The sequence below is a fragment of the Coregonus lavaretus genome (genome assembly GCF_964263955.1).
Source record: "Coregonus lavaretus genome assembly, chromosome: 8".
NCBI lineage: Eukaryota > Metazoa > Chordata > Actinopteri > Salmoniformes > Salmonidae > Coregonus > Coregonus lavaretus.
In genome coordinates, this window is record NC_139995.1 from 2,115,909 (window position 1) to 2,131,096 (window position 15,188).

The window sequence follows — 15,188 nt, forward strand, 5'->3', positions numbered from 1 at the left end:
GACCTAGACAACCAGGTGAAGGGAGTTCCTAACTAATTAATGACCTTACTTGATCAATCAAGTACAAGGGAGGAGCATAAACCCGCGGACACTCAGCCCTCCAGGAATTGAGTTTGACACCCCTGTCCTAGATCAAACGTTCATCTCATTAACTTAATGGCTGCGTTTAGACAGGCAGTCCAATTTTGATCTTTTTTTCACTAATTGCTCTTTTAACCAATCAGTTCAGTTCTGAAAAAGATCTGATGCGAAAAGATCTGATGTGATTGGTCAAAACAAAAGATCCGAATTGGGCTGCCTGTGTAAATGCAGCCCATGATCTGCACCAGCTGTCAGCTGGTGAATTCCTTACTGTCAGCTGTCCCGCCACCCCAAAGTCAGCCAGCTTGGCCTGGCCCTCTGCGTTGAGCAGGATGTTCCCTGCCTTGATGTCTCTGTGGATCTTTCTCATAAAGTGCAGGTACTCCAGTCCCTTCAGTGTGGACTGCACTATGGTCGCGATCTCATCCTCTGTTAGCTACAACAGACACGTGAGGTAAGAGACACTGTAAGCATAATTCTACTTCTTTTAGGGCGATGATTTCCACTACTGATTGCATACACTCAGCACACAAAATAACCATGTTAAAATGTACGGCAAGCAGAAATGAATCCAAAACAATTAATACATTTCTGTAATGTTGACTTTAAATCTGTATAAATAATGACCACATTCTTATGAACGTTTCAAAATAGTCTGATCCAAAATGATTGGCACCCTAAAAAAGACTGTATAAAATAAAATCATACAGAAACAGAGCTATATTGTATACAAAATAAATACTAAAAGTTCATGATGTGGTTGACCTTAACAAGGGCCCCAGGACCAGTGGAAGCTAAATAGCCCCATAACATCAAAGATCCACCACTATATTTTACAGCAGGTATGGGGTTATTTTCCGCATATGCATCTTTCTTTTTACACAAAATCCACCACTGGTGTTCGTGGCCAAAGAGCTCAATTTTCATGTCATCCAACAAATGTTAACTCCTGGAGTTTTGTAAACGGCATTGGCACTTGGGATTGGAACCTGTGCTATGGTCAGATGACATGAAAATAGAGCTCTTTGGCCACGAACACCAGTGGTGGGTATTGCGTAGAAAGAGATGCATATGCAGAAAATAACCCCATACCTACTGTAGAATATGGTGGTGGATCTTTGATGTAATGGGGATATTTTACTTCCACTGGTCCTGGGGCCCTTGTTAAGGCCAACAGCATCATGAACTTAACCCAGTACCAGGACATTTTAGCCAAAAACCTGGTTGCCACTGCCAGGAGGTTGAAACTTGGCCGCAAGTGGATATTTCAGCAAGACGATAACCCCAAGCACACATCAAAATCCACAAAGAAATTGTTAATTGAACATAAAATCTAAATTTTGCAATGGCCATCTCAGTCACCGGACATAAACCCAATTGAAAACCTGTTGTTTGAATTGAAGAGGGCAGTTCATAAGCGCAGACTACGGATATAAAGGCTCTGGAAAGATTCTGTAAGGAGGAATGGTATAAGATCCCTCCCAATGTGTTCTCCAATCTCATAAAACATTTTAGAAAACGGCTCTGTGCCGTTATCCTCGCAAGGATAATAATTTTGACCCCTATCTTTGAGGGGAAGAACGTACTTATTAAGCAACATCTCGTTCTCTGAGCAATTGTATTAGTATAAAATAATTGTTTAAAAAATTGGAGCATACAATATACCTCAGTATTTGTATTATTTATTTTATACAGTCTGTTTTGCTCATCTTTATCAAGGGTGGCCATTTTGGACCTGACTGTATCCCATTACAAGTTGTTTGGGTAAGAAGGTGTTACACACACAGCATTTAGAAGAAGAAAATATCTCCCTTAATATTCAGTCAGATTAGACATGTTACCGTTTTGTTGCGCAGGCGAATGATGTCAGAGACCGAGCCAGCTGCGCAGTACTCCATCACGATCCACAGGTCACTGTTCTTAAAATAACTGCCGTAGTACCTCACAACATGGGGACTGAGGACGCAAAAGAGCCTTATGGGTATTTAGCCTAGTTCTGGTACCCTGTTGTCTATATCAGACTAATCATATATTTAGGATGTACTCTTCTTCAGGTCACAAATAATGTTACCACACAGCAAGAGATTATTCGATCTGGCGACACAGAGGGAAGTCAGGCAACCAGAGGAGGTCGAGGGGAGGGGGCCTCACCTGTTACACTGCTGCATAATGGAGATCTCTTTGATGATCTCCTGCAGGTCGGACTCCACAGGGACCTGCTTGATGGCCACAATCTCCCCCGTCTCTTTATAGTTGGCCTTAAAGACGCAGCCATAGGACCTGCATAGAAAACAGGTGTGAATACTTTTTACATTTTTTAAAAGAATCTAGGCTACTACTAAATGAGTCAACTCGTGACACGCTCCTCAAATAGGATACCTTCAGTTCACAGTGAGAAGGCTGTGTGGTCATAGGGCCTACATGGCAAGTGGTTTGTTTGAGATGTAAATAGATGAATGACTGTAGTCTTATTCTAGCACAGTAGGTTCATTTGATACGTTCTTGAAATAGGCATATCAATAAGGAGCAATACAAGGAGCAATACAGTGACTAGCGCAGCAGAACTTCACCCATCAGCTGTCAGTCATGACGCAACACAAGAGGGCATGTTAATCACAGACACTCTGGCAGAAAATGGAGTAACAGGAAATGAGGAAGCATGACGGGTGGAGAGAGAGGGGCTGACTGCATGAGTGACACTTACGCCGTGGCGTTATGGTGCTCTTCTTCCTTGAGTCTAATGTAAGTCAGAGAGGGATAGCTTCTCAGAACTGAAACGACATGGCGTTCTAGCGCCAACTGTACATAACAAAACACGTCCAGGACTCACCCTTCGCCAAGTTTCTCTAGCACATCAAAGACCTCCTCTGGCTGCTTGGTTAAACTGTCTTCACTGAGCTTCTTTAACTGCCTGTACGGTGGAGAAAGAAAGTTTCTAAATGTTATTAGTCGTATGTACAGGATACACAAGGTGTTCCAATGAAATGCTTACTTGCAGGTTCCTCCTCGACAATGCAACAACAATAATAAAAGATAAGAATACGAACAGAAAGTAAATGGCTCAGTAGAATACATTTTTTAGCATAAGTGTGATACAGGAAGGAACAATTTATTTACACGTGTTTTGGGGGAAGGGGAGATTGGGGGGCAAGTGTTTAAACTGTGCAGTATTTAGCAATCATAATAAGAGTCTGGTAGCAGCAGTTGTGATGTGTGTGTAGCATGAATGTATGTATGTGTGTGTGTGTATATGTCTGTGTGGGTGTGCGCGTGAGTGAGTGCATGTGTGCTAAGGTGAGGAGAATCGGAGCAGGTGCTCAGTCCAGCTCAAGTGTTCAGCAGTCTGATGGCTTGTAGACAGAAACTGTCTCTGAGCCTGTTGGTATCAGACCTCATGCTCCGATACCATCCAGGGAAGAGAACAGCTTGTGGCTGGGGTGTGTATGGTTCTTGATGATGCTGCGGGCCTTCCTCAGGCACCGCTTCGAGTAGATGTCCTGGATGGGTGGGAGCACGGTCCCAGTGATGTACTAGGCCATCTTCACCACCCGCTGGTGGGCCTTGCGGTCATATACGGAGCAATTCCCGTACCAGGCCGTGATGCAACCGGTCAGGACGCTCGATGGTGCAGTGGTAGTATTTGGAGAGGACTCGGGGTGGCATGCCGTATTTCTTCAGCCGCTTTAGGAAGTAGAGATGCCGCTGTGCCCTCTTGATAAGAGTGGTGGTCTGGTTGGTACATGTCCTCGGTGATATTGACACTGAGGAATTTCAAAACAGCTGATTCTCTACTGCAGTCTCATTGATGTGGATTGGGGCATGCTCCCTCCTCTGTTTCCTGAAGTCAACAATCAGCTCCTTTGTTTTGCTGATGTTGAGCGATTCCAGTTCACTTACCTCCTCCCGATAGGCTGACTTGTCGTTGTTGGTTAATAGGCCTACAACCATGTTGTCGTCAGCAAACTTGATGATTGAGTTGTTGTACAAAGCCACGCACTCGTGGGTGAACAAGGTGTACATCAGAGGGCTGAGGACACCACTGGGGGGGCCCCCTGTGTTAAGAGTCAGTGAGGAGGTGGTGTTGTTGCGAATCCTCACAGCCTGTGGTCTGCCCGTCAGGAAGTCCAGGATCCAGTTGTAGAGGGCGATGTCCAGACCCAGGGTTCTGAGCTTGGTGTCAAGCTCGGACGGAACAACAGTGTTGGATGCTGAACAGTAGTCAATGAACAGCATTCTCACATAGGTGTTCCTCTTGTCCAGATGTGTTACGACAGTATGAATAATGATGGAAATGGCATCTTCCATGGATCTGTTGGAGCGCTAGGCAAATTGGAGTAGGTCCAGTTTGCCTGGCATGCTGGACTTGATGTGGGCCATGACCAGCCTCTCAAAGCACTTCGTGATGACCGGGGTGAGTGGGAAGGGGAAACAGTCATTTGGGCATGTCATCTTGTTTTTCTTGGGCACTGGGACTACGGTGGTTTCCTTGAAGCAGGTGTGGACTACAGCCTGGGACGGGGAAAGGTTGAAGATGTCAGAGAAGACGCCAGCAAGCTGGTCAGCACACACACTGAGGACGTGGTCAGGGATGCCGTCTGGGCCAGCGGCTTTGTACGTATTCACTCAAGAGTTTTCCACACGTCAGCTTCGGAAAGCGAAAGCACCTGGTCCGGAGCAGCAGACGACCAGGATGGCTCGGTATCATCTGCCTCGAATCGAGCATAGAATGTGTTGAGCTCATCTGGGAGGGAGGTGTCGGTGGGCACTACACAGCTGTATTTGCCTTTGTTGTCCATGAGGGTCTTGTAGTCCTTGCCACATGCAGCGCACGTCAGTTGTCGAACATCAACTCAAGTTTGAGTCTGTATTGTCTATTTGCATCCCCAATGGATTTGCGGAGCTCGTACCTCATTGCCTTGTACACTTTGCGCGCTACCGAGTCATCAGGGTTCTTTCTGCCGACATTGAATGCTACAGTTCGGGCTCTCAGCATGGTATGGATATCTCCGCTCATCCCATATACATTAAAACCAGAAGATAGTGATAGCGCTGACATCATCCATGTATTCCTATGTAAAACTCCAGATGGCGCATGAAGCCGTAAGTATTTGAATTTGAAGCACGCTATATTACTGAATAGGGCTGAATGGCACCAACAATTTTTTGCTAAGGATCATGGTGAAAGTCGTTTTCATCCTGCCTGAGAAAGTCAACCTGGTTTTAATATCTATGAACCAGATGCTAGCCTACTGTTAAACCTATGCGGCACAAGGTTAATTTGAAAAATCAGCGTTACCTAGAAAATTGCCAGGTAACATTGCAAATCAAAAACGGAAAGTTAATATGAAGAATGATCATCAGAATTGCAACTGACTTACCTGAAAAAATTAAGATGAGACTCTTTCGCGTGACGATTAGTACAGTTAAATACAGAACATGCCGGCATTGTGACGCTCTTTGTAAAATCTAACTCAAATTAGCGCAAAGTTAAGAGTACCCTATCAATATAGTCTAGATATCATATGACCATGATCCTTACACCTGAAAATAACAAGTAAAGGGCTACCATCACAACTCAGTTTGGCTGGATTCAATTACCCTATGAGAAAAAAAGTTGACACACATACATACATATATACGTACACATATATATACATATACATATACATATACATATATATATATATATATATATATATATATATACAGTGGTGTGAAAAAGTGTTTGCCCCCTTCCTGACTTATTTGTTTGCATGTTTGTCACACTTAAATGTTTCAGATCATCAAACTAATTTAAATATTAGTCAAAGATAACACAAGTAAACACAAAATGCAGTTTTGAAATGAAGGTTGTTATTATTAAGGGAAAACAAAATCCAAACCTACATGGCCCTGTGTGAAAAAGTGATTGCCCCCTACAACCTAATAACTGGTTGGGCCACCCTTAGCAGCAACAACTGCAATCAAGCGTTTGCGATAACTTGCAATGAGTCTTTTACAGCGCTGTGGAGGAATTTTGGCCCACTCATCTTTGCAGAATTGTTGTAATTCAGCCACATTGGAGGGTTTGAGAGCATGAACTGCCTTTTTAAGGTCATGCCACAGCATCTCAATAGGATTCAGGTCAGGACTTTGACTAGGCCACTCCAAAGTCTTCATTTAGTTTTTCTTCAGCCATTCAGAGGTGGACTTGCTGGTGTGTTTTGGATCATTGTCATGCTGCAGAACCCAAGTTCGCTTCAGCTTGAGGTCACGAAGAGATGGCCGGACATTCTCCTTCAGGATTGTTTGGTAGACAGCAGAATTCATGGTTCCATTTATCACAGCAAGTCTTCCAGGTCCTGAAGCAGCAAAACAGGCCCAGACCATCACACTACCCCCACCATATTTTACTGTTGGTATGATGTTATTTTTCTGAAATGTGATGTTACTTTTAGGCCAGATGTAAATGGGACACACACCTTCCAAAAAGTTCAACTTTTGTCTCGTCAGTCCACAGAGTATTTTCCCAAAGGTCTTGGCACTCCAGGACCTTAATGTGCTTCTTCTTGAGCCACTCCTTTGTTGCCTTGGCCGTGTGTTTTGGGTCATTGTCATGCTGGAATACCCATCCACGACCCATTTTCAATGCCCTGGCTGAGGGAAGGAGGTTCTCACCCAAGATTTTACGGTACATGGCCCCGTCCATCGTCCCTTTGATGCGGTGAAGTTGTCGTGTCCCCTTAGCAGAAAAACACCCCCAAAGCATAATGTTTCCACCTCCATGTTTGACGGTGGGCATGGTGTTCTTGGGGTCATAGGCAGCATTCCTCCTCCTCCAAACACGGCGAGTTGACTTGATGCCAAAGAGCTCCATTTTGGTCTCATCTGACCACAACACTTCCACCCAGTTCTCCTCTGAATCATTCAGATGTTCATTGGCAAACTTCAGGACGGCCCTGTATATGTGCTTTCTTGAGCAGGGGGACCTTGCGGGCGCTGCAGGATTTCAGTCCTTCACGGCATAGTGTGTTACCAATTGTTTTCTTGGTGACTATGGTCCCAGCTGCCTTGAGATCATTGACAAGATCCTCCCGTGTAGTTCTGGGCTGATTCCTCACCGTTCTCATGATCATTGCTACTCCATGAGGTGAGATCTTGCATGGAGCCCCAGACGGAGGGAGATTGACAGTTCTTTTGTGTTTCTTCCATTTGCGAATAATCGCACCAACTGTTGTCACCTTCTCACCAAGCTGCTTGGCGATGGTCTTGTAGCCCATTCCAGCCTTGTGTAGGTCTACAATCTTGTCCCTGACATCCTTGGAGAGCTCTTTGGTCTTGGCCATGGTGGAGAGTTTGGAATCTGATTGATTGATTGCTTCTGTGGACAGTTGTCTTTTATACAGGTAACAAGCTGAGATTAGGAGCACTCCCTTTAAGAGTGTGCTCCTAATCTCAGCTCGTTACCTGTATAAAAGACAGCTGGGAGCCAGAAATCTTTCTGATTGAGAGGGGGTCAAATACTTATTTCCCTCATTAAAATGCAAATCAATTTATAACATTTTTGACATGCGTTTTTCTGGATGTTTTTGTTGTTATTCTGTCTCTCACTGTTCAAATAAACCTATCATTAAAATTATAGACTGATCATTTCTTTGTCAGTTGGCAAACTTACAAAATCAGCAGGGGATCAAATACTTTTTTCCCTCACTATACATACATACAGTTGAAGACGGAAGTTTACATACACTTAGGTTGGAGTCATTAAAACTCGTTTTTCAACCACTCCACAAATTTCTTGTTAACAAACTATAGTTTTGGCAAGTTGCTGCAGCAGGGACTGGTGCACTTCACAAAATAGATGGCATCATGAGGATGGAAAATGATGTGGATATATTGAAGCAACATCTCAAGACATCAGTCAGTTAAAGCTTGGTCACAAATGAGTCTTCCAAATGGACAATGACCCCAAGCATACTTCCAAAGTTGTGGCAAAATGGCTTAAGGACAACAAAGTTAAGGTATTGGAGTGGCCATCACAAAGCCCTGACCTCAATCCTATAGAAAATGTGTGGGCAGAACTGAAAAAGCATGTGCGAGCAAGGAGGCCTACAAACCTGACTCAGTTACACCAGCTCTGTCAGGAGGAATGGGCCAACATTCACCCAACTTATTGTGGGAAGCTTGTGGAAGGCTACCCGAAACGCTTGACCCAAATTAAACAATTTAAAGGCAATGCTACCAAATACTAATTGAGTGTATGTAAACTTCTGACCCACTGGGAAGCTGAAATAAATCACTCTCTACTATTATTCTGACATTTCACATTCTTAAAATAAAGTGGTGATCCTAGCTGACCTAAGACAGGGAATTTTTATTAGGATTAAATGTCAGGAATTGTGAAAAACTGAGTTTAAATGTATTTGGCTAAGGTGTATGTAAACTTCCGACTTTAACTGTGTGTGTGTGTGTGTGTATACACACACACAATGATTTTCTCGATTCTGTATTTTTATATGATTGTAGACTATCTTTATGATTTGTGCAACAGCATCATAATCATCATAAATAAATTGAATTCAAAATGTATTCAATTATAATTGCATACTAAATGGATATTTCAAACAGTGTGAGCGCATTCCTCCATCTCCATTTTCTGTTCTCTGCTCTATCATCCTCTGTCATCACATAGACATTAAAACCGCGTCAGCCCACATTGGTTCAGCCCCTCCATCTCCACATGACAGGCTCGTTGACACCGCACTCCCATCTGGATAGCACACCACACCCCCTTAGGTGTACGTGCAAAGAGCGTGCATAAGGGGGCAAGCCTCCTCGTAGCCTGCCGGCCCGTGATTGGTCTGCGTGGTCCTGTGACGACAATTTAAGTAGTCAAAATGGATCACTATCTAATTAAATATCTTGATTTGTAGCGAACTTTAAAATAATTCACTGTGGGGATTGAACTTGATCATAATGAACACATTTTAGAGCCCAATTTTTTGGGGGTTTGGCCATTCTGGCTATCGTAATGTACATAGGTTGCTAACACAGTAGCCGACCAGCAGAGCTCATGACTTCACGCTCCAGGCCGGACACTAATCTCTGCAGCACTCCACCAATCAGGCCTTTTTGGTAGAGTGGCCAGACGGATGCCACTCCTCAGTAAAAGGCACATGACAGCCCACTTGGAGTTTGCCAAAAGGCACCTAAAGGACTCAGACTATGAGAAAACTAGATTCTCTGGTCTGATGAAAGAAAGAATGAACTCTTTGGCCTGAATGCCAAGCGTCACGTCTAGAGGAAACCTGGCACCATCCCTACGGTGAAGCATGGTGGTGGCAGCATCATGCTGTGGGGTTGTTTTTCAGCGGCAGGGACTGGGAGACTAGTCAGGATCACAGAAAAGATGAACGGAGCAAAGTACAGAGAGATCCTTGATGAAAACCTGCTCCAAAGCTCTCACAACCTCAGACTGGGGCGAAGGTTCACCTTCACCAACGACCCTAAGCACACAGCAAAGACAACGCAGGAGTGGCTTCGGGACAAGTCTCTGAATGTCCTTGAGTGGCCCAGCCAGAGCCCGGACTTGAACCCGATCGAACATCTCTGGAGAGACCTGAAAATGGCTGTGCAGCAATGCACCCCATCCAACCTGAAAGAGCTTGAGAGGATCTGCAGAGAATGGGAGAAACTCCCCAAATACAGGTGTGCCAAGCTTGTAGCGTCATACCCAAAAAAATGGCTGTCTAGCAATGATCAACAACCGACTTGACAGAGCTTGAAAAATTTGCAAATACTGTACAACCCAGGTGTGCAAAGCTCTAAGAGACTTACCCAGAAAGACTCACAGCTGTAATCACTGTCAAAGGTGATTCTAACATGTATTGACTCAGGGGTGTGAATACTTTTATAAATGACATATTTCATTTTCAATAAATTTGATAGCATTTGTTTTCACATTGTCATTATGGGGTATTGTGTGTAGATGGGTGAGAGAAAAAAATATATTTAATCCATTTTGTATTCCGGCTGTAAAGCAACAAATGTGGAATAAGTCAAAGGGTATGAATACTTTCTGAAGGCACCGTATATCATCGGTTGTGTCGAATAATGTTGGCCTATGTGTTTGTGTCCCTTGTCACTCATTACAGCAATGACTTTTACATTTTAGTCATTTAGCAGACGCTCTTATCCAGTGAGTGCATACATTTTTATTTATTTTTCCATACTGGCCCCCCGTGGGAATCGAACCCACAACCCTGGCGTTGCAAGCGCAATGCTCTACCAACTGAGCTACACGGGGCTTTTTGGATAAATGGATTGCCAAGCTAGCTTCGCCCTCATGTCGGTACTGGCAAGCAGCCTAGGTAGTGCTAGGTATCCACAGTCAATCTAGTAGGGGCTAGAAACTATAGTGAGCTTCCATTGGTCAATAGCAACGCGATGTCGCGGAGTAAACTACAAAAGTTCAGTTTTCCACAACTTTGGTCCACTCCTTCGCCCATGCTTGCATCGTCAATGGTCCCCTGCCCACTTCTCTTCTTTTCATTGAAAATTAATGGGACTCTGTTGTTTCATCGACCCCAACGTGCTAGATTGATTTTTTTTGTTTTAGTAATTTAGCAGACGCTCGTATCCAGAGCGACTTACAGTTTTAGTGAGTGCATACATTTTCATACTTCTGTTAGGTTAGTCCAGGGGTGTCAAACGTCCGGCCCGCGGGCCGGATCAGGCCCGCAAACGGGTTTAATCCGGCCCGCGAGATGATTAAAAAAAAAAAAATAATAATAATAATAATTTTGTAAAGTATAAAAATGCGCTGCAATTTTTCAATAAAATAAACTGCTGTTCCAATTGCGTCCACTGGATGGCGCAATAGCAATTGTGTTAAGCAAGCAAACTGTTTATACCGGGGCAGAGCAAGTAGGTCAAGCACGTGCAGCCAATGAGCTACTTTGTTTTGCCCGCGATATTTATTACGGCTTCTACTTTTAACATTATGTGCTTTGGCACCCTCATTGCCCCAATATGTCTCTGTCAAAAAAGAGAAAAGTGGACGCAGAGTGCAGAGTGTTCCAAGAAAAATGGTCATCCTATTTATTCACTGAATTGAATGGGAAAGCTGTATGTTTGGTGTGTTCAGAGCATGTTGCAGTGCTGAAAGAATATAACCTTCGTCGCCACTATGTGAGTCTTCATGCCGACAAATATGATAACTTTCAAGGACAGCGGAGATGAGAGAAGGTGAATGAACTGTTGGCGGGTCTGAAGAAACAGCAGTCTGTGTTTACTCACAGCCGAGACATCAGTGACGCTGCAGTGAAAGCTAGCTACCTCATTGCTAATGAAATCGCAGTGGCTTCAAAACCATTTAGTGAGGGTGAATTTGTAAAAACATGCATGATGAAGGCAGCGGAGATTGTGTGCCCTGAAAAGCGGCAGGCTTTTGCAAATATCAGCCTGACAAGAAACACAGTTGCAGACAGGATTTCCGATCTTTCAGTGGATTTGGACAGCCAGTTGAAGCAAAAAGTAAAGTCATTTATTGCGTTTTCGGTTGCAATTGATGAAAGCACGGACATTACAGATGTTGCACAACTGGCCATTTTCATCCGTGGAGTTGATGACACATTGACCGTCACCGAGGAGTTCGTGGAGTTGGTGCCGATGACAGATACAACGACAGCAGCTGATATTTTTACCGCACTCGTCGGCGCGCTGGACAGGGTCGGAGTGGACTGGTCCCGCGCTGTCAGCCTGGCTACAGGTGGTGCGCCCTCAATGATCGGGAAAAAAGCAGGCGTTGTGACAAAGTTCAGAGAGAAAGTGCAATCTGCAAATGGAGGACGTGATTTTTTGACTTTTCACTGTATTTTGCACCAGGAGGCTTTGTGTTGCAAGTCATTAAAGATGGAAAACGTCATGAAGGTGGTCATCCAAACTGTTAATTTCATCCGATCCAGAAGCCTGAATCACCGTCAGTTTGACAGCCTTCTCAGAGAGAAAGACCTCATCTATGGCCTGCCATACCACACTGAGGTAAGATGGTTAAGCCGAGGTGCTGTGCTGAGGCGTTTCTTTGATTTACGAGAAGAAATTGAACAGTTCATGGAAGAAAAGGGCAAACCAGTGTTAGAATTTCATTCCGCAGAATGGATGCAGGACCTTGCATTTATGGTGGATGTTACAGAGCACCTGAATAAGTTGAACAAACAGCTGCAAGGGCGCAACAAAGTTGTCACGCAGTATTATGACAGCATACGTTCTTTCAAGTTGAAGCTGTCATTGTGGGAGACGCAACTTGCCGGTGGTGATGCAGCTCACTTCCCCTGTCTGAAAAATGTGTGCGCGACCCAACATGTGGCAGACATGAAGCGGTTCAAAGATAAAATAACGGGACTGTTACGGGAGTTTGAGCAACGCTTTCAGATTTATGTTTATATGTTTTTATGTTGATGTGCTATTGTTTTTAATTGATTTTATTTTATTTGTATATTTAACCTATTCTTGACTCTGTGGTTCTTGCACTTGTTTGGGGAACAGGATTTCATTATTTTTATCTACATTTCTGCCTGAGAAATGACACCCTGATATAGTTCTGTGATCTGTGAAACAGTTCTGTTAATCACTGAGGCATTGTGTGTTTGTGTGTTCTTTTTCTTTAGAATTTTCAAATAAACTTGACGTGTTCTATGATTAATAGTGATGTTGTGCTTGTACTATTTTGTACTATTTTGGACACACTGTCCTCAGGCTCCAGCTTTATGTACTCCTGAGTGGCGCAGTGGTCTAAGGCACTGCATCGCAGTGCTAATTGTGCCACTAGAGATCCTGGTTCGAATCCAGGCTCTGTCGCAGCCGGCCGCGACCGGGAGACTCATGGGCGGCGCACAATTGGCCCAGCGTCGTCCAGGGTAGGGGAGGGAATGGCCGGCAGGGATGTAGCTCAGTTGATAGAGAATGGCGTTTGCAACGCCAGGGTTGTGGGTTCGATTCCCACGGGGGGCCAGTATAAAAAAAAAAATGTATTCACTAACTGTAAGTCGCTCTGGATAAGAGCGTCTGCTAAATGACTTAAATGTAAATGTAAATGTTATGTTGTATGTTGATCGTATTAAAACAAAGAAAACAATCTGAAGTTGTTGTTTTTAAGTTATATATATACACACCATGATTTTTCCGGTCCGGCCCACTTGGGAATAGATTTTCCTCCATGTGGCCCCTGCGCTAAAATGAGTTTGACACCCCTGGGTTAGTCGCTTGTCAACATGGTATAGCTATTAGCTAGCTAGCCTATGTAGAGTAGCTAGTTAAAACCATTGGGCAAGTCATTAAATGTTCTCATGTGTGATATGTAGCTAGCTATAAGTTAAAGTTAACAGTAGGCTTCGGGGAAGAGCACCAACTGTTGATCCAGTGTCCCCCAGTCATGTCTTACACTCTCCAACCATAGGAGCAGATGATAAGAGTTGGCAAGACCGCACAAACAGATCTGGAACCAGGCAATGTTGTGCCATTTCAAACTATCTTTCTACAAAATAGCTATGTGATGCAATAACAGTTATGCTACACTTGCAATAAACAGCTAGCAAGCAAGTAGATAGTTAGTTGATAACGTTAGAGCTTGATATTGGCTCTCTGCTGGATGATGCTAGCTAGCTAACGTTAGCATGCTAACTTAGCTAGTTTATAGTAACCCAACACAATCGCGATAATATTCAAACTAGATAAACAAACTTCTGTAGCCAATTTAACTAGATTGTCTTGATTCATTACCTTCGTGGGTGTGTCCTCATTTGAACTTTGTCCTTGCTCTCCATTGTTTTCTTCAAGATAGTTCACTTCTGTAAAGCTAGCCAGCTGTAGCTGCGATGATACGCTTTTCTGAATGTTTTACAGTTGTCTCTCAAAACCTCTCATTCGTTTTTCATTGTGCAAAGCCAGGTTTACAAAATCTAAAATGGTCCTTAAGCTACTGGAATCTCATTCGTGGCTCCATCCTCCTCTGACTAGGCTGTTTTGGAGTTGTTTGACAATTTGTAGCCAAGCGTCTTGACATTCAGTTCAAACCAGGAAGAGCGTTTTGAGACTGGGCGCGGAAAGAGGGGGGCCAAAGAGTATAGCCTACCACAGCATGAGTCATAATACCCATAAAACCTAGCGTTCAAACACGGAAATGGTTACACTCGTTTTACCACCCATTCATTTGATCTATTGTGGATTTTAGAAACACTACAAATAAGTGTCTCGTGTAGGCTTACCCTGGCGTGACGTTTTGATAACCGTGTAAATGTCTCTCGGAAAAGGTGACTTTCATCAATATATTCGCCTGTATTTACCCCCCCCCCCAAAAAAAAAATAAACATTTTTTATAATAATAATAATTAAACGCTAATTAGCTGCTAATGTGGCTATCATACAGAACTAGAAATACCTGTCTCAAGCTTCATGTCACTCACCAGGGCCATGATGATCTGGACGAGACTGCCAAATAGAGGCAAAGGTAAGAATCTCTGAATTAACTATAAATGTTAGCTAAATTAAGTACTTAATAAATGGGCTAAAGTTGTTTAAATGGACAATTATGTGAATTGTCTTGGGGAAGTGTTTAATTTTAAATGTCTTATCTAGCTAGCAAACATTAACCTGGTTAGATGGCTACATTAGCCTTCTATTTGTCTAGCCATTTAAATGCATAAGAAATTCATAAAACGTTTTGTTTTGTTCTAGCTTGCTAGTTAACTAGCTAGCTAACTTAAACTGTGAATCTAGCGCTAGGCGTTCTTTATAATGTTTGTGTCTGTTGGTGAGGGGTTGGTAGCCTACTTCAAGTACTACTTGACTTGTATCTACCCTAGCTAGCTGTATTAATTTAGTCTGGCTTTTTAGGTTTCAGGGATAGACTGATTAGCATCCTCTCTTGAGTCAACAGTGTGCTTACTTTACTGCGGGAAAACAATTGATATGTTATTATCTGTTGTTACAATCTGGACAGCAGATCATTAGTATAGTTAGTAGGCAAGGTTATATAACCTTATTTAGTCCTACCTGCTATGGTGGGTTGTAAATTAATTGGTACTCAAATGTTTGTTTTTGAGGTAAAATTACTGTCATGTTATTGATGC

The 15,188-nt window shown here is 43.3% G+C and overlaps 1 protein-coding gene across 1 annotated transcript in view; it reads right to left on the reverse strand.

The window, feature by feature from the left end:
* Positions 1 to 14,137, reverse strand: part of LOC311133821 (serine/threonine-protein kinase 4-like) — a 37,087-nt gene extending 22,950 nt beyond the window's left edge. The window contains exons 1-5 of the mRNA XM_084167414.1: positions 13,840 to 14,137; positions 2,912 to 2,992; positions 2,233 to 2,361; positions 1,923 to 2,037; positions 353 to 517 (exon numbers count right to left, since the gene is read on the reverse strand). Of these exons, the coding sequence (XP_084023540.1) occupies positions 353 to 517; positions 1,923 to 2,037; positions 2,233 to 2,361; positions 2,912 to 2,992; positions 13,840 to 13,883 (534 nt within the window). The 5' untranslated portion in view covers positions 13,884 to 14,137. The remainder of the gene's footprint in view (positions 1 to 352; positions 518 to 1,922; positions 2,038 to 2,232; positions 2,362 to 2,911; positions 2,993 to 13,839) is intronic.
* Positions 14,138 to 15,188: the final 1,051 nt, after the last annotated feature.